The 20,404-nt window shown below is 38.7% G+C and overlaps 3 protein-coding genes and 2 long non-coding RNA genes across 6 annotated transcripts; 3 read left to right on the top strand and 2 right to left on the bottom strand.

Moving 5' to 3' along the window:
• Positions 1 to 11: 11 nt before the first annotated feature.
• Positions 12 to 4,796, top strand: LOC147757982 (uncharacterized). The gene is made up of 3 exons (XR_015321621.1): positions 12 to 145; positions 2,112 to 2,262; positions 3,466 to 4,796. It is a non-coding gene; the product is annotated as an uncharacterized LOC147757982 (long non-coding RNA).
• mRpS35 (mitochondrial ribosomal protein S35) lies at positions 4,770 to 8,673 on the bottom strand. The gene is made up of 6 exons (XM_086980654.1): positions 8,331 to 8,673; positions 7,414 to 7,618; positions 7,028 to 7,124; positions 6,368 to 6,479; positions 5,408 to 5,599; positions 4,770 to 5,134 (listed from the first exon to the last, which is right to left on the bottom strand). The coding sequence occupies exons 1-6, from the start codon at positions 8,525 to 8,527 to the stop codon at positions 4,954 to 4,956; spliced, it is 984 nt and encodes a 327-aa protein (XP_086836780.1). The 5' UTR covers positions 8,528 to 8,673; the 3' UTR covers positions 4,770 to 4,953.
• Positions 8,674 to 8,802: 129 nt separating this feature from the next.
• LOC147757980 (uncharacterized) lies at positions 8,803 to 12,027 on the top strand. The gene is made up of 2 exons (XR_015321622.1): positions 8,803 to 9,385; positions 9,729 to 12,027. It is a non-coding gene; the product is annotated as an uncharacterized LOC147757980 (long non-coding RNA).
• On the bottom strand, positions 10,730 to 16,736 carry RabGGTa (Rab geranylgeranyltransferase subunit alpha). Of its 2 annotated transcripts, none has more exons than XM_086980653.1 (8): positions 16,595 to 16,736; positions 15,106 to 15,216; positions 14,304 to 14,428; positions 13,727 to 13,911; positions 13,083 to 13,361; positions 12,407 to 12,576; positions 11,553 to 12,144; positions 10,730 to 10,947 (listed from the first exon to the last, which is right to left on the bottom strand). In XM_086980653.1, exons 1-8 carry the CDS (start codon positions 16,595 to 16,597, stop codon positions 10,787 to 10,789), a joined length of 1,626 nt encoding a protein of 541 aa, XP_086836779.1. In that variant the 5' UTR covers positions 16,598 to 16,736; the 3' UTR covers positions 10,730 to 10,786. The 2 variants fall into 2 exon arrangements, with proteins under 2 accessions (XP_086836779.1, XP_022645558.2); XM_022789823.2 differs by lacking the exon at positions 16,595 to 16,736 and adding an exon at positions 16,331 to 16,573.
• Positions 16,737 to 17,021: 285 nt separating this feature from the next.
• Positions 17,022 to 20,125, top strand: LOC111243736 (exonuclease 3'-5' domain-containing protein 2-like). Its single transcript, XM_022789732.2, has one exon. It carries the CDS (start codon positions 17,022 to 17,024, stop codon positions 18,918 to 18,920), a length of 1,899 nt encoding a protein of 632 aa, XP_022645467.1. The 3' UTR covers positions 18,921 to 20,125.
• The last annotated feature ends 279 nt before the right edge of the window (positions 20,126 to 20,404 follow it).

Raw genomic sequence — 20,404 nt, 5'->3', positions numbered from 1 at the left:
GAAGAGGGGAACCAGGTTGACAAATACCGGCACGCGCGCTGTTTTCTACGACTATGAATGTGAACATGACGAAGAAATCTGCCGCAGCGCGATATTTGTGGATGGTTTAGCCACAAGTGAACTTCACGCATGGAGTTGGCTAGAGGTATCAGTAATGTTTCAGGAGGATTTTTTCTATTTTATCTTATCTGTAATAGCTTAACCATGGAGCGAATACTGTAGGATATAGCTATGGAAACAGAATCGACAATCGACTGTACCTTTACAAACAAAAAAAAAATCGATTACCTTACTTAATGGATTGACTATCAATTTTTTTGACCCATGGTGCATAATAGTTGTACCACTCTATGCGCGATACGAGGTTGTGCTATCATTCCGGCACTTGCGACATCAGAGTCTCTTAACTACTACCGCAACTGCCGCCGATACAGTAATTATAACACAGAAATAATAGAAACTATTCAGTTTGTACGAGGAATTCGTGCTCTTCGCTGCACCAACACAAACAGCATGCCAGTAAATTCACTTATATGTTAATATTATCCAATAGCAGAAACACAGACGAGCATCAGCATCCTATTGTTGCACGTCATATGGCTTGGTTATATAAATATTCCCTGGCCTTCTGCATTGCAAAGCAAAACCTAGAGTGTTTTAGAGCAAAATATAGCACATAAATGATAAGTCGATTTAAATACGCTCACGTACGTAGAACAAACTCCCGTTTTTCTACCCCACTGGTTAATCGTCAATCCTCTAGTGAAACCATTCTGCAAAAACTGTCAAAACTATTCGCTTCGGCAAGCGTATGCGAAACTAGAAATTTACCGCGTTCCTTACCTGGTGAACCACCGACGTTTTTCTCCACACCGATACGCCACCGCCAACAACACAGATGGAAGCTTTATTTGAGCTATACTAATAGTAAACGATAACGTCCAGCTGATTTGCTTCCTGTTTCGATGTCACCGCCACAGCATCGTCACTGCAACAATTTTATAACATTTGTCTTCCGCTATGTTCCGAATAACGTTATCGACAAGCCTACACTTTCGATAGCTACACCGTAGCTTACTATTATTGTTTACTGATTCCCCCGAAAGCCATACTATTAAGTAACCAGTGCAATAGGCGACGTCCACCTGCTGTTTCGGTGGCAGCTGTAATGTTCAACTTACTCCTCTTGATAAAATTATACCTCTTGTTAGCTGCTGTAGTGCAGCTCCCACGTCGTGGTGCCGGTTTTGCCCTTCCGAGCGCGGCGATGCTGGTGGGTTTGTAATGGTGGGCGATTGCCTAGCTGCTCAATTGACCTCAGTCACGAAAAACCAACTGACTGGTGTTTCTCCGTCGCAGCCGTCGCAGCGGGATCGTACGAGTCGCTGTTGTGACCTCTACGCAACAAATGCACTTTGCTTTTGCCCTTTGTCGTTCTAGTCACCTATACGCTCGCGTCCTGTCCCCTCCTTTTGGATTCACTAGTAGCAACAGCAGTAAGCGCTGTTGGAAAGAAAGAAACGCATACTCTCTAGCGGGAGACTTGTGTCTGTGCATAAGTAACAAGCCTATTCACAGCCAGTCACCGGCGCGCGTCTGTCACTACGCCGGCTAAGTGACGGTGCCGTCGCCAAATGACAATATCTAATGAAGCTGTCGACCGTTCTCTCGTTTCTCTGTTGCCTACCTGCCTTCTTGCCCGTCGTTCTTTACCGGCCTTTGTTGGCAACCCGCTGATAAACGAGTAGCTCTGCCCGTTTGATTTGATGCGCCTCCTGGCGCAGCACACCAACACGCCAGTGGCGGCAGCAGCAGGAGTCTGCTTCCTCACTGCGACTGCACGGCATGGGTCGCCACACACACACACCCAGACTATTAGATATCGACAGTCAACCTCACTGGCTCTACCATCTCATAGTACGGAAACTAGGAGATAAAAAGCAACACACGACTAGACACATACAGACGACACTGTACGACAGTGTCTCCCGTCCTCAAATAGCGAATAGAGAAAGAGCTACTACAGTTGTGTATAAATCGATTACTAATCTATGGTAACGGCGCTTCTGCTGGTACCTTTGTGGGGTGGGCTTTCTCTTTCTATGGCCTAGGTTGATTCGTCGTCAACAGTTAGCCGTTACTAGCGATGCTGTGGGGAACTGAGGCTGGCGCAGAAGACACTACGCTGCGGCATGGGCGACTCGGTCGCCAGTGTGTGCAGGGATACGGCAGATCTGCCATCGGTCTGCTCGTTTGTTTATGGTGAGTCCACAAGAAGTGGGGTCCGATTTGCGGTAGCGCGGTAGAAAAACGAACGAGAACGTTTCAACAAATTCTAACCAACTCCTATAAGTAGAGAAATCCATATACTGACTGCCACTATTTAGCGTCATCTTGGCAGTCGGGTAAACGTCCGAGTTATCGAAAGACTCGCCTGATTATGCGAAGTGTTTCAGCAACCGCAAGATTAGATATGTTTATTACATATTTGGAGATTAGCTTTCTGGTAGCTTCGCGGTCTTAGCCCACTAGGACCGAGGAGCCAACCTGGACTGGAGGGGATCAGAGTTGCGCACTGTGAATGGAGGAAACTTAGCAAAAAAGGACACCCGAGAGGCTAAATTGAAGAGAGACTTTGGATTTAATAGAGAAATACATAACAACTGATGCTAAAGGCATAGCTAAAGAAAACAGCAGGCGTGGAATATTACAAATCGTTAATGCTTGAAAGCTATGATGACACCTACGGCGAGGATAGAGAGGCAAACGCTGGCGGCTACGAAGGTTGCTTGAATTCGATTTGGAAAACGGTCCAATAACTTGCCAATGACGCATTCCGAAACACCAGAGAAACAGAAAATAGCTTTACTTGTTATTTCTACAGGTAAAAGTTAGCTGAAAACAGGAAAAAAAGCGTAGCGCTGTTAAAATATCGAATTATAGGAAGTATATAATACGTCACAATGGTATATTAATATTACGCCCTACATAATACAAAAATCACACCGAATAGATCTTATGAGATTAGAGTATAATACGTATATATAAGTAATTATAAGTATCGATTAAATTTCCTCGCTGCTCGTCTGCATGAATAAGGGGTATCCCTTCTTGGGATGAACAATAGCATTTGGCTAAGCAAGAAACCTCTTTCAATTTCTGGTAAGGTAATATCAAAAGTTCAGTATCAAGTGATCGATGTATCATCGTATAGGCAACTGCATTTTTAGCGGATGAAAATCGTATCGTATCTACCGCAACCTTTAAATTTACAACCAGAAAAATATTGAAAGCAATTAGGACTGCTACTACATATGTGCATAGGTGTTGAACTCGGTGACGGAATACGAATTATTGAAAGCCGCCAGATATGTAATTTGTTGTCTCTACTTTCGTTTTGCTCTCACCAATCGAACGGTTTATACTTAGGAGACATCGGATTCATGTCAACCTTTTTTTTTATAGGTTTTAGCGCTGCTGAACACTGATATGCTGACATTACAACTGCTGAGTCATACAAGTCGAGCGGCAACAGTCACTCGCTTCCAATGCAGCTATTTAGCCAAGCAGATGCGTGCTTTTTAAGTAAATAATCAAGGATACATTGTTGTCTCGAACTAATAAGCAATAATGGAAATGCTTAATACCATATTTGCCTATTTAATAAAAACGCTTATATCTACAAAATATTGCTGAAGGATGCCTGCTACAGAATAAGTATTAGGTTAACTTGTTGAAACGCACGAATGCCAGTATAACCATCGTAAGTTAGTCGCCTTTTATGTTGCGATTTCTGTTAGGTTCCTGAAAACGTGTCCTGGTTTCTACGGCCTATATGCTTAAGTTTGTTAAGTCTATAAAAATTCATTCGGAAGTCTAAGAGCAGTAAATACCGAGCCACGAAAAACTCGCTTCAGCCGACTTCTTTTTTATCGGCTTCTCAGAGGCATTTGTTAAGTTTGTAAAAACACTTACGACTAAACTGCTGTAAATTAACAACAGAAATTGTGTGCGCTCATATGGTAAAGCGGTCCTTTATGTACTTGTTTTAACGTGACAAAAAACAGCTTTACCTTCGCACCATCATATTATTAGTCGATGCTGTTTTACGTTATTTTTAGAAAAATGTGTACATCGGATATGTTTTTCGAGCAAATGGGCGAACTATGTATGCCACATAACGCTTCAGTAATGTACAGATACACAGGCAGTTTCAAAGTTAGAGGTACATTTTTCACTCACTGCTTTTAATGTGGGGTGTTCTAAGCTGCGAATAGTTCTCTAGATATTTCTGTAGACCTTTATTATGTCTATAACACCTGTTTTGGCCCTTGTTATGGTGATCACAAAGTCTATTACGTTGTCTACATTAACAAATCTGTAAAAAGAAATTAGCTGAATGACACTCCGGAATATCTTATAATCAGCGTGCACTGTTTTTACTTAGGCTTGACTGTATTGGTATGCTGCCAGTTACATGATCGGAGTCTTCCCAAACGCGACCTACGCGTCGATGATCATGATAATAGTCAGTCCTATTTTTTTACTGTAAGCCGTTTCTCTCTGTTTATTTCCATCAACGCAGCATTGCGTTTTCCCTTAATTAGTAGGTAGCATCACTTCCAGCAACTGCGGGTTACCCCACTAGAATTACAAATGTTCTCCGATAAAACCAAAATGATCGTAAGTTCAATTCTAGTCCCTTCAAAGTCCACTTTCTAGAATAAATTCGTAGCTACTATTTTTCTAAATAAAAGCACGCATACGTATATATTTAATAAAATGTGTTTATTTAAGTGCCACCGTTTTTTACCTTTCTGACATAGTCGGATTAGGCGTTACCTGTACATGTGCGGGTGAACGCATTTGTATGTGTATTGAACATGTTTTGGATTTAATGATAGAACTACGTACAATAAAAATCGATATAATTTTGATAAACTATTCATTGTCCTACGAAATAACCGGAGGCTGTGGCGCTTTCAGGTTCATTAGGTCGCATGCAGCCTTTTTATACGCGTCTAGATTGTATATATTGTCACCTTCATTTTTAAGAAGAGTCAGAATCTTGCCGTATTCCGAAATCGTCTCGTTCGAGACGTTTTTAGCTCGCGACGCGTAGTCGGTAGCATACCTACAGAAACAAGTAAAGCGAGCTAGTGATTTTCAGATAGATTGGCCATTATAATTATAATGTGTTCATATGAACTTCGTCCAGTTCGAGCATACACTAGAGCTATCCTAAAACTGAAACTATATTTACATTATTGTAAAATGGTTTTAACTTGAAATACACCTACTGTTCTATAAAATGCATCACATCAGCTTCCTTGTGATGCAAGTATGTGATATATGTGGATCAAGTCAATGACGATGGTTTTTCAATTATGTAATCTTTTCAACTTACCCTTCACTACGTGATTTCTCAAACTCGAAACAAGGCATGTCCGCTTCCTGGCGTTCGGTAAGTTCCCACGGTTCGGTGACCCAACTCTCGTGGAACAAAGCTGTCAGCACGTACATCGAATAGTCCGTGTTCTGTCGACGTAATGGACAACGATCAGTGACCACTACGAGTTCGTCTGTCTCTGCGTTATATCTAGCATAAACAGCACGATATTAGTTTTATAGGTATTTTGTTTACAAACATTAAGTCCATGCCTTTAAGCTAAGCTAGCACTATCAACCTTTTACAGGTTGAATTCATAGTGAAAAACGATTCGACAAGAATTCGCTAATTGTTTACGAATATTGGCAAATCTGTTCCAGTTTGGTGAGTATATATTTGAACACAGTTATACGCGAATATTGTGATAAATTAAAAAAATGGAATGTCATTTCGCCTACAATTATTGGTGAGTCACTCAATATTAGCGGTAAATTTAAAAATGTTCGTTTTCTTCTACTTTTTGTTGCCACACAGAAGGCTAATTGTTGCATGTAGGAACGGCAATTCCGTGATGTTCTATTTATTTGTCTTAACTGTACATTTTAGGCAACCTAAGAACGTGTAAGGAGTATGCATAATGCATATAAATGCACACAACTGTAGAGTGCTCAAACGCAACTATACGCATCACTCAAACGAGAAAAAATGTACATTTTTATATTCTTCACATTTAAATTATTGTCTTATTTCTTGTAACTTCATTTCAAAGCTGTGGTATGTAAAAATGAATTTTAAAGTAAACCCCAAATGGGTAAGAGCGAGTATATTTTCGTTAATTTCAATCATGTACTTTTTTAAAACACAAATAAGAATTACATTATTAGTAGATTAAAGAACATTAGAGATGTGTATCCGTAACAATCAAACAATTCCAAATATGTTATTTATTTTACTAGAGAACAATTTAACTAATCCTACCTATCTCCTACAAGCTGAAGAAATTTATCTCGAGCGTGCTGGTCCAGATCCAAAGCTGAGAGTTTCAGTTTAACAGTCACAATGCGAGCTCGTTCATCACGAATACTCGGCCCTAGAAAAATTTGAAAAAAAAAACAGAAAAATGCACATTTGATTAATTGATTTCGACAATGTGTACGATGTACAAAGGTTTTGTATTCTCATAAACCGTTCCCTGCTGTTAGAAAAAGTTATATAAGGATCTACCGTATCATTCCTGCTCGTACTTACTGTACTCACACGCAACACCCCCCTGGCGGCTTATTGCAAGTAGCCCAATGGAACGAATTTAAATGTATCTACTATATTTCTAACATATTATGTAAACGAAAGAGAATTATACATGTTGTATTTCTATTTATTACAATACTAGAATATAACTCTGTTCGGCTCGTTGCTTTCACCTAGTGACCAGTTAATTAAACAGAGAATATAATTTGGGTATCCGTTACGCATCGGTATATTTATTTAACGTTTACGAGGGTTATGGCTAAATTATAGTCATATATTAGACATGTGCCGCATTCTTTTTAAGCGTGTTACGCGTTTGCTTAGTTAGATTGAATTGGATTACTCGTAATTTACGTTCAATCACTGCCACATAAACAACACGGCGTTTACCTGAGTGTATATAATCGGATGTTATGATGGTAATCCAATTGGCACTTCGTGCGTCGGTCAACGCCTCAGGCCATTGCGTACAAAACTTTTTAATTGCCTGCAAAGAATTCAACCACATGATACAGAGTTATATGACAACTGGCTCTACGTAAAGGCTAGTGGTAAATGTGCAATTCAACATAAATGTACTTCAGTAACTTTAATAGTTTAAAGAACGTACAACATGCTATTAAGGAGAAAAATTTTATTCGAACTTATTGCCCACTCTGTCCTTTATCAGCCGTCTTGTTATCCATTATATCGAAGACTTGTACCGGTAGTTTACCTAAGAAAATAAGCTGATTCTGATTGCATTTTCGTATGATTAAAAGATCACCTTGGTTTACCTTGCAATGTCGTTCAATGGCAGGTGGAGTCAAGTGCAAAAAATTTGGAATTTTCATTAACTCGAGATTGGCATGCTTTGCTGGTGGACTTCCACGTTTTTCGTAAAAACCTTGTCGAACTGGAAGCGGTACAACGCTTGGCTTGAAAGAGGCCGCTGCTGGCCAAACTGAAGGCCAGTCCTGGTTTACTGGCATTTGATGAGCTCTGTAAATACATTAACACTGGCACAGATTTAGGAACATGTTATCTTATTCCCACAGAATTCTGTGACAGGTATTGAAATAACCGAGTTTAATTTAATATAAAGCTTACATCTAGGACGCCCATGAACATGTACGTTAATTAGTAACAATTCTAGCGACTGCGGAGAGTGATTTGTTTTTTAAGTAGAGCGAATGACTTGAGTTTCGAAAACTTGGGATGGTATTTGACCCTTACATTTAATAAGTAACAACAGTAGTTTTATATAGAATGATATTTTATCAATAACTTGCATTGGATATTCTTTCAAATAGTCAAAATTGAGCCTTATATATCTTTTATTTTATTTGTGCAGATATTACAGTATCTCTGTTGCTGAATAACAATCTGCTGTGAGAATATTATCTCTAGATTGATTTATTGATAAATGTTGAAAAATCCGGCTATGGAAACAATCCTAAACAGCTCAAATGCAAGTGATATAGGGCAGAATAAATTGCGATGATATTAATATATCTTAGATAATCATGGCCACCTTTTGGCTAAATGCCTTAAGATTAGCGTTCATAGAGCAAATGCCTCAAAGCAAATCGACCAACTCCTTTGTTTGATGGAATCATTCGAACCAACAGCATTTTTAAGATTTGCAATGAAAAGCAAAAATTTGCAATTTTTTTAAACGTGGCTGTAGCAGTCATATCCTCTACCAACATACCGGTCCCCCGTCGAACTATCCTTGACCGTTTTCCTTGAAACTTTGCGTTCTTCTTTTTGCCTATACAAGACAAGTTTACGGAACTCGCTCTTCGACACGCCTGCCGACGAGGTTTCGGAGTCCTCAGGTAAAAATGCTAGACCCCGTTGGTAGCTCAGAGGAGCCCGCCACGATAGTGAACGTCGTATGAGGGCCATTATCCAATACGTCCACGAGCTTCTTCTGAGACACGATTCTATGTTTTGACTGGCAAAACTGTACTCTATGTCGCTCAGCTGATGTACAGTATACAAAGGGCATCGAATAAAACATTCGGAACGCGCGAGTGCCAACCCAGCAACTTTAGAGAGTTCCTCTAGAGTCCCCTAAACGTCGGAAATGCAGCGGAAAGTTCGGAACGCCTTCGCGCCACATGGGGAACGAATCGAGTATAATAACTTATAGTACTAGAGGTATAATCTAATACTATAAGTTACACAGTATAATAACTTATAGTACTAGAGGTATAATCTAATACTATAAGTTACACAACTACGCAAACCAATTTTTTTTAACAACAGGTATTGAATTCTTTCTTTCTGTCTACTGCGGATAGGTTTGCTTGAGATCAGGTCATTTAAATGTAGTATCAAATACTATTTTGAAGGGTGAATAATTTGGCTGATGATGACGTGCCTGGGTGGGTGAGCAGTCTGAGGCTCCGTACGAAGGTCGCAGTCGGAGTCGCGTATGTTCGAATTCCATTTCTGACAAAGGTTATTTTTAAATACAGTGCTTTCCGTCATCGCGACAAGAGAAGACTGCATGTATCAATAGTAAGGCAGGTTGCAGTACTTATCATTCTGGCGAAAAGTTAATCGCTACTAGGACAGTTGTCAGGCAGTATAAAATGAAAGGAATATCACCACATCTAATTGTCTTAATTTAATCAAGTTTTGCAGTAATCGTTAAAAGAAGTTGCTGAAAAAAGAATATCCATTGTTTACTTTCAATATGGAATAGACTTGGATTGGATCTCCGGTGGACCTGACGCAACTAAGATGCTGTAACATTAAGTATGTTTGAGAATGCCAATTAATGTGCCTGCGATTACGTATGTGCACGCTTTGGAATGAAAAAGAAAATTCAGGGAACGGAAAAACCTACTTTTAAATTAACAACTAATTAAAATTGAGTACAATATGTGGTTCATATTCTGTCGGTAAAACTATTATTTACATAAATACGATTCCAAATAATGCTTTAAACTAATCCTAAAGTTCCTGCTGATGTCTTTAATGCCTACTACTTAGATACTGCGGCCACTTCCATCATGAATAAATAGCGCATGACTTTTTGTTGAGGTCTAAAAATCCTGGTTTTGGTTAAACCTAATAAGGTTTTCCATTTATTATTCAGACTTGTATGCACACGGAGGTAAAATGCACAAAGTATTTTAGGTAAGTGGATTCCAAATTTAAGCATTATTTATTGCTATGTGTGCACCAAAAAAGTATAATGTGAAATCTGTAAAGAGAAATGTAATCGATAGGGTCGGATTCTAAGCCCTATTTGTATAGACGTCTAATGTGTGGGGTGTTTCTATAACATACGTGTGTTCAACATTATATAGAGATTTAATTAATGAAAATACAAATCCTTATCGAAGTCAGCATTTTACGATAATTCTGGTGAACCGTGGCCACCAATGTAATTTACCACGCTTGCAAGGAATTATCAGTTACATGGTGCTGTTTTTTAACGTGTCTTATTGCTTCCGGAAGCAGAAGAAGTTTTAATTAAATACTACTATCAGGGCAGCCGTCTGCGAACAATACATTGTCTAGTCATTATGATTAATATAGGTTGATATCGCAACGTATTTATGCTAGTTCTCATTATTTATTAAACTCGCTTTCATAAAGAATGAATTAAAAAGCCTGCCGAGCCGTTTGCATTGAGGATAATCATATTGTAATTATTTCTATGCTGAGACTTTGCCAGCATTTTTTTTATCTTATATTTTTCCAAATTTAAAAATTTTTAAAGATTTCAAAATGTATAGAACATTCGTAAGTTTAGCGAACATCGTTATACAATAGCTGCTTGGCTACAGCCCTACTATATATATAGGTCGAGATAATTGTGGTTAAGCATTTACCAAAAGTACCCTTAATGCAAACAGCCTCAATACCTAAAACAAGTTAAAAAAGATTTAAAAAAATATCCAAGAACATTTTAAATAAAATTTATATACAGAAAATAAAATTTCACGAGATCGGTTTTAGAGACGTTTCAATAGAAAAAAACATTTAAATTTCGAGTTATGATAGTCACAAAATCTAATTGTAGCTGGCGTTAGCTTGCTAATTTGTTATGTTTTTACGTTTCGAAAGTTTGGCTAAATTATAACGCCGTCCTTAGTTTGAAATTATATTTATTCTATATTTAAATTGCTTGAGTGAGATTGCAGTACACTAATATGTGACATAATCGTGGGGAGATACACACTCCATAGATATCACGATCTTCGGCTTAATCTTCGCGACCTCTGTCAGTATCTCAGGCCTTGTTTTGCGCGACAGCCTAATCTCGGTAAAGTCTGTACAAAATCGTAGTCCGGAAACATCTTCGAGAGCTGTAAAAGCACAAGGTTCAAAATCTACCTTAAGAAGATGGGATAATCGATGTATGCTTATAATCATGAACAAGAGCTGGCTTCGTTGTTTTGTAGTCAACTCCTTAAAATCTTTGCTTTGTTGATTGCTTAGTACCAAACAAAACTGAAACATTTAGAAGCAGAGAGGTGCCCCTAAAAAATTTAGAACCACGACAACGATTGCGTTTTGTCGGCATCTCAAAACGCGGTTGTCACGGCGTCTACCAGCGTGTATAGACTCAATGGATCCTCAAGCTCCTGGAAATGCTCTATGTTTTATGAATTATGTTTTAAAAAGCAGTATTATCACACCATACGCCACCTCTATTCATGCACGAGTACTGGTAATAAGATGCACTATTAAGATGCGTGTTACATAAGGAAACATGAAAACTAATCCAGGGTACTGAACAGTGTATTATGAATATATGAACGTTATGACCTTTATTCTGATTATAGGAACAAAATATAATGTGAATTAATTAAAAAGAAAATTAGCTTTACGCTACTTTTAGGTAGCCCGTGAATCTTGTCCGTTATCTCATAATATTTTTAAATAATGTATTTAATTGAACTCTACTTACGGCATCCCCTAACCGAAAGATTTTTCAAGTTGGGTAACACCTCCAAGAAGTCGAGTGTCCTCAATGGATTATCGTCCAACACGAGGGCGGTAAGCCAAAAACAATGTTTCAGCTGGTACAAAGCCGTATCGTGGAGTTGATTTTTGCTAAGATTCAGCTTGACTGTAGCGGACATCATATGACAATGTCGCAGGCACGTAAGCCCTTTGTTACATAGATCCACTTCGACGGCGTTTGGTTCTAGGCAGGCCTCGATAATCAACTTAGACTTAAGGTCTCTATAATAGTTTTTTCTAAACGGGTCCACATGCGCGAGTTTATCCATCAGGCCTAGGGTTTTTTGCAAGTACACTGGATCCTGAAGGGCACTCATAAGCATTGCGGCCGTTAGCAGAGGCCACTTGCTATCCGGTTCCATTTCTATAAGGCTGTTGGCATTCTCAAGCTGCTCTTGGAGCACGGTCGTTTTTGCTACTGTCAACAGGCCACTTTTAACATTTCTGAGCGCTTGCCATTCTAGATGGTCTCGGGTTAGACTGATTTCGTCGATGGAAACCGTTGAAGCTTTGTGGAAGTGCGCTCCCTGACAAGTCTAAAAATCGTCGTTATAAAAATACCAGGTGAGAGTATAGTGCTACGTGATAATTCTACGATTCTGTTGTTTGACAATATGATCTTCTGTTGTATTAACATCTAATCGCGGTGAGTACGAAAATCTTAATATCACTTACAACGTTCTACAGGTACACAATGTAATTTTGCCGAACACGTCGGATTACATAATGAAGGTAATGAATGTTTTTAATGATTCCTGACTGGAAGCACATCTGAGTGATTTTTGAGAAGATACTGACCCACACGTGCGCTGAGTGAGTCCCTCCAACCATTTTCCATTGAACCTCCTTTACCTCACTATTAATTTTTACCGCTGCTTCGCATCTGCCAACTTCCTTTCCGAAGGTTATTAAAAGCACGCCTTCTACTGGATACCACCGAGCGAACGTAATACTTTCCACTGGCTCCACTATACAGACAAATATAGATAATAAATGACATCTAATCTCTAATGAGGCACTTAAGTAATCTATCAAGTAGTTGATGCTAAAATATTATGATATCGACGCCAGTATCTTAGACAATGCTTGTTTTTGAATTGAAAATTTATTATTAATTGATAACCAAATATCATTTGGGGTTTGTTCGACCTAAACCATACTTTGGTCTCGACTGTTGCTATTGCTCTAGGACATCTTTTTAATAGTGATTATTTCTTTGAATTGCTTTTAGTTGTTTGGATACGCTGATCTTCAGTCGATCCTCCTCCCCTCGATAGCTTACTTCGTGGTTTATTAAATTATTTGCGTCTAGGCTTCCTCCATATCTTTTACTGAACACCCATATTAGTAATTTTCTTCTCATAGCAATGTAAGTTTTTCAGTTAAATAAAGTACGTTCCAGCGAAGCTTTAAGCTTGTGTATATTACGAAGTATACTATTTTAAAGATACTATCTTTATGTTTTTTGACCTGCCTTTTCCTAGCAACCACCGGTGATACATCCACGCTGATTGATCCTGAGGATCAGTAAAGGCAGCGTTAAGCACTAGATCCAACTCCTCAAGCAAAACGTTTTCCTTTATCGAACCTTCCTTATCACCAGGGAAAAACCGTGGCAAAAGATGTGACCGGTAGTGCCAGGATGAATAATTTGAAAAGTTGGCCTCGATTCTTTCCAGTGTGAATTTCAGCTCGTCTTCAAGAGGAGTCTGGCATCTACCCGAAACAAAACGACGGTAATCCCAACAGTGGACTGTAATTTTATTTGAGATGATCGTTAGAAATTTAACAAAATAGTTTCGAATTGAAAATTGAATTCGAATCGACTAAATGACTGCAGGGTTTTTACTCGTACCACAGCTACATAATTTAACCAAGTAGATTGGCCTAGCATTCACAATTCACTAATTGATAGGCCTTACAAAATAAAAAACAAAGGACGATACACGTTATATTTTTGTTACAAACCATTCAGTGCATCAATACAACTTCGTTCGAATTTTTCCACATTCGAATTGAAGTTATAAGAACTTATGTATCTATTATACGCAATGGCGTTCTCCGTTATCGTCAAAGGCGGGGCATAAAATTGTACCACCTCTGTTTAAATTAACGTACAGTTTCTGTCGTCCTTCTCTAGGAAAAGTCCAGTCAGTTGAAGTTCGCGGTCCCAGTCGGGCGTCGAAGTCAAGTTTTCGTTGACCCATCCTCGATGCCACCAAGCACCGTAGGATTTCGGGTTTTTCAGTAACGCCTGCCAGACTAATAACAGCTCATCTTTGGTACGCTCTGAGATATCATCACTTTAACACCAGCAATCCAAATAGAAAACATGTTAGATATAAAAAGATCTTAAACCGGTTATTGCTTCTACTGAGCAATAGGATTTGTGGATGAAATGAAAAATTACTAGTTATTTTGAACTTAGGTAGGTCTATTTGGGGGATATGTATGTATATGAAATAAATATGACTTGTAGTAAAATAACTGGGTAGATATCGGGTAGAAAGATCAGATAGCAACATAGTACTGGCCTTAACGTTAATTGTAAATATAGCCATATATTACAGATAAGGGGCGATATCTCGTTTGGTGGTCTCTTCAACTGTTTCGAACTCACATCTCAAAGTTACTGGTTTAGCTACAGGATTGAGAATATAAATATAAGGAGTGCCTAACAAATGTTAAGTTTTACCCTTTGGCCTTCATTTGTTCAAAAGTTTCACGTCGTATATTCCACAACGTAGCGTCGTCCGGATTGTTCTGAAGGATTTGAGATGTAATCTGTAGGATCTCTTCATCGTACTCGGACGATGCTCTCTGTAAAAATGATACGTGTTGATGCAGCTGAAGTTTTTTGCTAATAGCTAATACCCCTTTGATGATTTATTCTGCAATGATCGTACTATATTACACAAAATGTTTTTATTTTGATCTGGACTAGGCATTTGTTAAGAACGAGAAAATGAAAACATACAAATTAAGAAAATCACTGAATACGACATGAAATATACGTAATTATAACTAGAAAAGTGTAAACAGGTAGGAAAAGGTGGAAATCGTCAAAAGTAGGCAATTATATGTAAAAAAAAATGTTGAAAATACATACAACGAAACTTCTACTGCGTTAATTGATGTAAGCGATGAAATGTACTCAATAAGACTTGATAGAGCTTTGAAAATTATAATCAATAATTACGTGTTAATTAGAGTAATTAGAGTAAGTTCAAATTAAAAAAAAAGAATCAGACATAGAAGAGGATTCATTTTAGCTATAGTCTGAAATTACTCGAAAACATTTTCATGTTTATATCGATAAGCTAGTTCTCTAGCAACATAATGATCGTGCATCAAGCTTTAACTTTTGCATTTTCCCACTAATCGTAAGGTTGATTCACTCAGTGACCTTTTTTGTAGGTTGCACACGTCTTTCAGAGGGATCGCTTTTTTTCCCTTCTATCAGAAAAAACTGCTGACTGGGCTCATCGTGCCTTTACCTTTTGGAAAATTTTCTCTGTAGCTGCCTTATAAAGCGCAAGTTTTTTTTGGCGTTCCAGCTCCTTTTCAGCTTCTTGCTGTGCTGTCGTTTTTACTTTTACACGCCCGTGCTGTAGAAATCATAGCGGAAAAATTAAGCTTTATGAATACTTAGTTAAATGACTACAATAAGTTATTGTCGAATGTTTAGAAGCATAAAAAGTTCTAATAGATTGTAAGTTTCTGATTCGAATACACTTATATGCCGCGCATATTAAGTTCGAAATATCAATATTTGTAATTGCTTCACGAGGGTGTTTCATGCCACAATGCTTCATGAGGGAGGTAAAGCAAAGTAAATATTAACTAAACATCTTGGTGTTTAGGCCCTCTAATAATAAATAATAGTAATCGGACGATTACGATGACGGGGGATTTCAAGTATTTACCAAATAGTACCGAAACATTTATTTCACAAAGATTTATGATTATTATTTTCAAATATTATTATTATTTTCCGATTAAATACCATTATATATTACTATATATGTATTATTATTGGGATTCTGGCGACTTGACGTGTTCAGACGGGCGAATGCGCTTATAATTTTCGTGCATGTTTATTTAAACCAATATTTTAAATGTACCTTATCGAAAATGAATGAAATTATAAAAACTATTATTACTATGATCACTGACTGTGTAAAGACTGCGTAAGTAACAGTCTTCTCGATACAAATCAAAAAGAGACAGACGTCATTAACAAATGTTGACCGCCCAAATCCGCGGCTAAAAGTTCCTAAACGTAGTAGCGATAATAAGACGGTTAATCTAATTGGTTAACTAACGGAACGCATTTATCCAAGCAAGGAAAGGAGAGTTAAAGGTTGATTGATAAAAACTAACCTTAAGGTCTGCTTGAGTAGATATTGATAATTTTGATTTCTTAATTTTAATACATATTCGGAAAGCATATACGGATGTTTTCTTGAAGCGATAAGCCATGAGTTCCAGACCCTTTTAAAAGGATTGACAGTCCAAACCTCGAGGGAGCTATTAGTAGCTAGGATTGGGCAGTACGAGAAATTAGTGATGTTTAAGTTTGAGCGTCGTCCGAGTTGGCAATTGTTTGCCTGTCCTTCACTTTTTACATAGGATCGTGTATTCACATTCACTCCAGCTGTCATCAGTCATTATCAAATTTCTGCATCTTCTACATACTAACGAGATATATTTATTCCTCACCTTTTTGTTTGATTTCACATGAAGTTGATTGAAATAGTCGTTAAAACGCATTAGTTCTTTAACATATAAGGACCAAACAAAGAATCAACTTCTGCAGCGGAGTGAAAATGACATCGCTATATTATGGGATTATGCTAGCTTCAAATGCCGACTTGAGATGGCTCTGTAACCGAATTCTCTACCCGGCAATTTATTTACCCGTATGCTGCTTAAACTTAGATTAGAATCTTGCTACATAATCACAGCCCTGAGTGTAGTACTGACCATGGTTGTCTTGAATATAGGGTCTCCTATCACGGATTTCTAGCACAGCCTTTAGCAGCACGGGTTATCATCTGCTTCCAGCTGATACTAGAGAGGATATAAACCCAGTGATGGCCCACCCGGTCCGCTGTATCGAACACACAGTCCAGCCGCCAACGTTCGAAAGTGTCTGCTGAGGATCCACTAGAGTTGTAGGTTTGCGTTTCTTGCTACGAACACGATAATAGAATATGAGCATTGATTAAACAACCACCAAAACATCTTTAGTTTGCTCTATCTAAGTAATACACTTATTTATTGCGCATGTGAACTCCATCTTTTCCTTACGTTGTTGCGGAATTCGGTGAGTCGCGTGTTATTATAGGTGACTTGGCAGACATGACACGTTGCCGGCGAGATTTAGGAAAGACAACGGCAGTTGCTGTTGATGTTGTTCGAACCTATGACGCCAAATCGCAGTGTCGAGAATGCGAGCACGTGCTTCTCTGTGATGATAAGTTCCATGGATTCGTATTTGAAACCCACTTTAATCCCAGACTGGTCAACCGGCAATACAACTATAAAGAAATGTTTGTTACTAGGCTCTGGCGTTGTGCTGGGAACCGCTGGTGTACTTCTTTACCGTGCACGGACTTATTGTACAGCTGATCTATCTAAGGCTCGAATTATATTCATCAAATCAACAAGTGACTGGGATAGGCATAAAAAGCTGTTTTTAGACGAAACCCATAAAAGTGGTGTGTTGGGCGCTGACTGTGAATGGGTGTCTGATGCAGTTAGTCATATGCGTCACAAGGTGGCACTTATCCAATTAGCGCCCAACGAGAGCCTGTGTTTTGTAATTCAGTTGTCCAAATTGAACTCGATACCTGTTGAGCTCGAAGAGGTGTTGAAAAACCCCGAAGTGGCTAAAGTGGGTGTCGATGTATGCGAGGATGCTAAGAAACTCGTTCTCGATTATGGGGTAACGTGCAGTTCCTGTCTTGATCTCCGACATATGGTGCTTAATACTTCAAGGGCGAGATACTTAGCAAAGCGTGGGCTGTCATTGCAAAAATTGTCAATGGACTTGGTTGGCATTGCACTGGACAAATCGATATTACTTCGTCGCTCTAACTGGGAGGCAGATATTTTGACGGAAAAAGAAGTTTTATACGCAGCTAACGACGCCTTAGCCTCATTTCTAGTTGCGAAAAAAGTTGCGCTTTTAAAAGAAAATTGTTTCTTGGTACTTTTTCGACAGTCGCGGTTGGATGCTATACTTATGAAACATTTCGGCTATTTATTTGACATTGCTTTCAAAAATTTTGTCAATATTGCGGACACAGTTAGAGCTGAAAATGACAACAAATACGAAGTCAAGATCAAGCGCAAAAGCCGTCAAGCTGTTCGCGTTTCGCCTTACTACGATAATTGTGTGCTGCTGGCTCCCGATGGTGAAGTGCTCGCCGGGATCAAACGAAAAAAAGCCCTTTGGTATCTTAATAGGGGTGCCGCCACATTAGTCTGCGAAGAACCACTGACGGTTCGCCTCTTTTTTGAACCAAAGGGACGTCCCATCCTGGACAAAAAGTACTACACAATTTCAAAGGACAATCAGTGCGTCGTCTGCGGCTCAAGGGATGAGCTTGTCCGCAAGAATATTGTGCCAACTGAATACCGGAGCTTCTTTCCGAGCGTGATGACTGAATACAATTCACACGATGTCCTGCTGATGTGCGTTGACTGTCATCAGAGAAGCAACGCGCTGAACTCTCGACTTCGTGAACAGCTGGCACAAAAATGTGATGCGCCGCTATCCGAGCACAAGTACGTCGTCAATGTAAAAACTGCCCAATTAATCCGAGCTGCTAAGGCCCTACTGAAGCCTACTGCATCGCAGATTCCCTTACCGCGACTCAACGAGCTTAAGAAAATAATTCAACGAGCTCTGAATGTCGACGAACTTTCGCCGGAGTTGCTGAAGGCTATTGCAATGCAAGATCCGAGACGATTCAATGAGAATTTCAGATGCCACGGACTAACTGTTGTGGAACATTTTGCCGCCAACGAGGGTGGAATACTTGAGCTCGAAGCTTTGTGGCGCAAACATTTTCTAGAAACCATGAAACCGGCGTATTTGCCACCACAGTGGTCAGTCAATCACCACCGACGATCTTTGGCTTACGAAATTGGCCAATGGGAATCTGAAAAGGCAGAGGAAATCCTTAAAAAAATTGGTTTGACACGCGATTACTGTGAAGAAATCAAAGCCGAAGTTCGATTGATGGCTAAAGGTAAAACGGGCTCATTGTCTCTGGAGCCACATTTTTCCAAACAAAAATAATCGAAGTCTCTGATGGTCACGAAAATATAGTTAGCTAAAAGTGTGTAGAATATAGAGAATACTATAAGTTTTCTGTAGACCGATCGCCTCTTGGGTGTAAGGGCACGTATTTTCTGATACAGAGCGATCTATCATTTGATTGTTTGATATTACAGCTTCCATGCTAATAATGGCCAGAGACCCTAAAGTTAGAAGCTGTGAGGCACTCTAAGCTCACAGGGTCGGTCGAGAAAAACGTTTAAATCGCTTGGAATTAACCAACTTTAATGTAATGGATTTTGAAATCTGATTTTAACAGTAATGTTATTAGGTATTTAGATTTTCCAAAGTGTAAACGTTTCTGTAATATATCGGTCAAAACATAACGTTTCGATAATCACCAATCCGCATACTTAAAGTAGGGAATCAGAGCTATGTGGTGCTAAAACTGTAGTGTGTACGCTCATTCTAGTTCAATCTACGTGTTGACGAAATAATCACGCCATTTTGTGTATAATACCTCCAGTAAAAGTGTGTCGGTTTAAAAACTTCTTCTCTCGCTTTCTGTAGACTGTACTTATTTTTATTACACAGTTTGTTTGTATCTTAAAAAAATAGAGCTCTAAGTCCGGTTTATAAATGCGCGTTAAACCAACACGGATTATATAGGAAATGTTATCTATACCAAAAGTGCTCATTTAAATGGTACTCGATATCGTAAGGTTGTCGATAGCGTATACGTAGAGGCTTGATGGTTCACGTCGCTTGATGGCTGTAGGTTCACGTCGAAATGCATTGACACGAAAATTTAATCCGATATGGCCGAGATGGCCGATAGCCATATGACATGCACATTTGTATGGGGTGTGCTAATTCTTTAATTAATTATAGACTTTATTTTTTATATTTCTATATTTCGTTTTGTTAGCTACTATATTTTTATAAATAGAATCAAACAATATAAATCACAAACTATAAAAGATAGGGTACTTGTTTCATATGATAATATAGTGTCCATATTAATTATATTACAATACCCGCGGCAGGCATTAGGCGGTGACGCCAAGAGTAGAAACCAGGAGGTTTCCAGTTCTAATCTGGTTGTACCCGTGCAAATTGGTACGGCCTTGAAACTGTACAGTTGTTATTTTAGTAAATTGTTAGACTTTTTTGTACATACACTAGACACACTCGTAAATAAAGACGATGATTGAAATATCCTGCAACATTCAGTTAATCATTGGATTAGTATGTTCGCTCTTTGGAGCTTGTACAAATACTCTAATATTCCTGCATCGTGATTTTCAAGGTATCTCAAGGCTCATATTGATGTTTGCTGGTGTTATTTATGAAACAGTTTACGCTGATCATAAGGAGAAGTATTTGATAGGTGGCATCAAAACAACGTGTATGTTTGATCTAATGAATCAAACGATACCAATACTAAGCATAGAAAAAAAGTACGTTTACGTAAATACATTAAGCTTGTTATTATAACTTCATAT

This window comes from Varroa destructor, unplaced genomic scaffold (assembly GCF_002443255.2).
Source record: "Varroa destructor unplaced genomic scaffold, Vdes_3.0 BEIS01000002.1, whole genome shotgun sequence".
Lineage (NCBI taxonomy): Eukaryota > Metazoa > Arthropoda > Arachnida > Mesostigmata > Varroidae > Varroa > Varroa destructor.
This window is presented reverse-complemented; position numbering and strand designations above follow the sequence as displayed.

Bases quoted from the DNA above. Each gene is read 5' to 3' on its own strand.
- mRpS35 (XM_086980654.1), bottom strand. From the start codon at position 8,527: ATGGCCCTCATACGACGTTCACTATCGTGGCGGGCTCCTCTGAGCTAC. The intron at 7,619-8,330 runs GTATGTTGGTAG...ATGTATTTACAG, and splicing joins GATAGTTCGACGGGGGACCG to AGCTCATCAAATGCCAGTAA. The intron at 5,600-6,367 runs GTAGGATTAGTT...TGTTTATGCTAG, and splicing joins CTTCAGCTTGTAGGAGATAG to ATATAACGCAGAGACAGACG.
- LOC111243736 (XM_022789732.2), top strand. From the start codon at position 17,022: ATGTTGTTCGAACCTATGACGCCAAATCGCAGTGTCGAGAATGCGAGC.
- RabGGTa (XM_022789823.2), bottom strand. From the start codon at position 16,381: ATGCGTTTTAACGACTATTTCAATCAACTTCATGTGAAATCAAACAAA. The intron at 14,429-15,105 runs GTAAAGGCACGA...TCATTTTTACAG, and splicing joins CAGAGAAAATTTTCCAAAAG to AGAGCATCGTCCGAGTACGA. The intron at 12,577-13,082 runs GCAGGTCAAAAA...TTGTCTGTATAG, and splicing joins CCGGTGGTTGCTAGGAAAAG to TGGAGCCAGTGGAAAGTATT.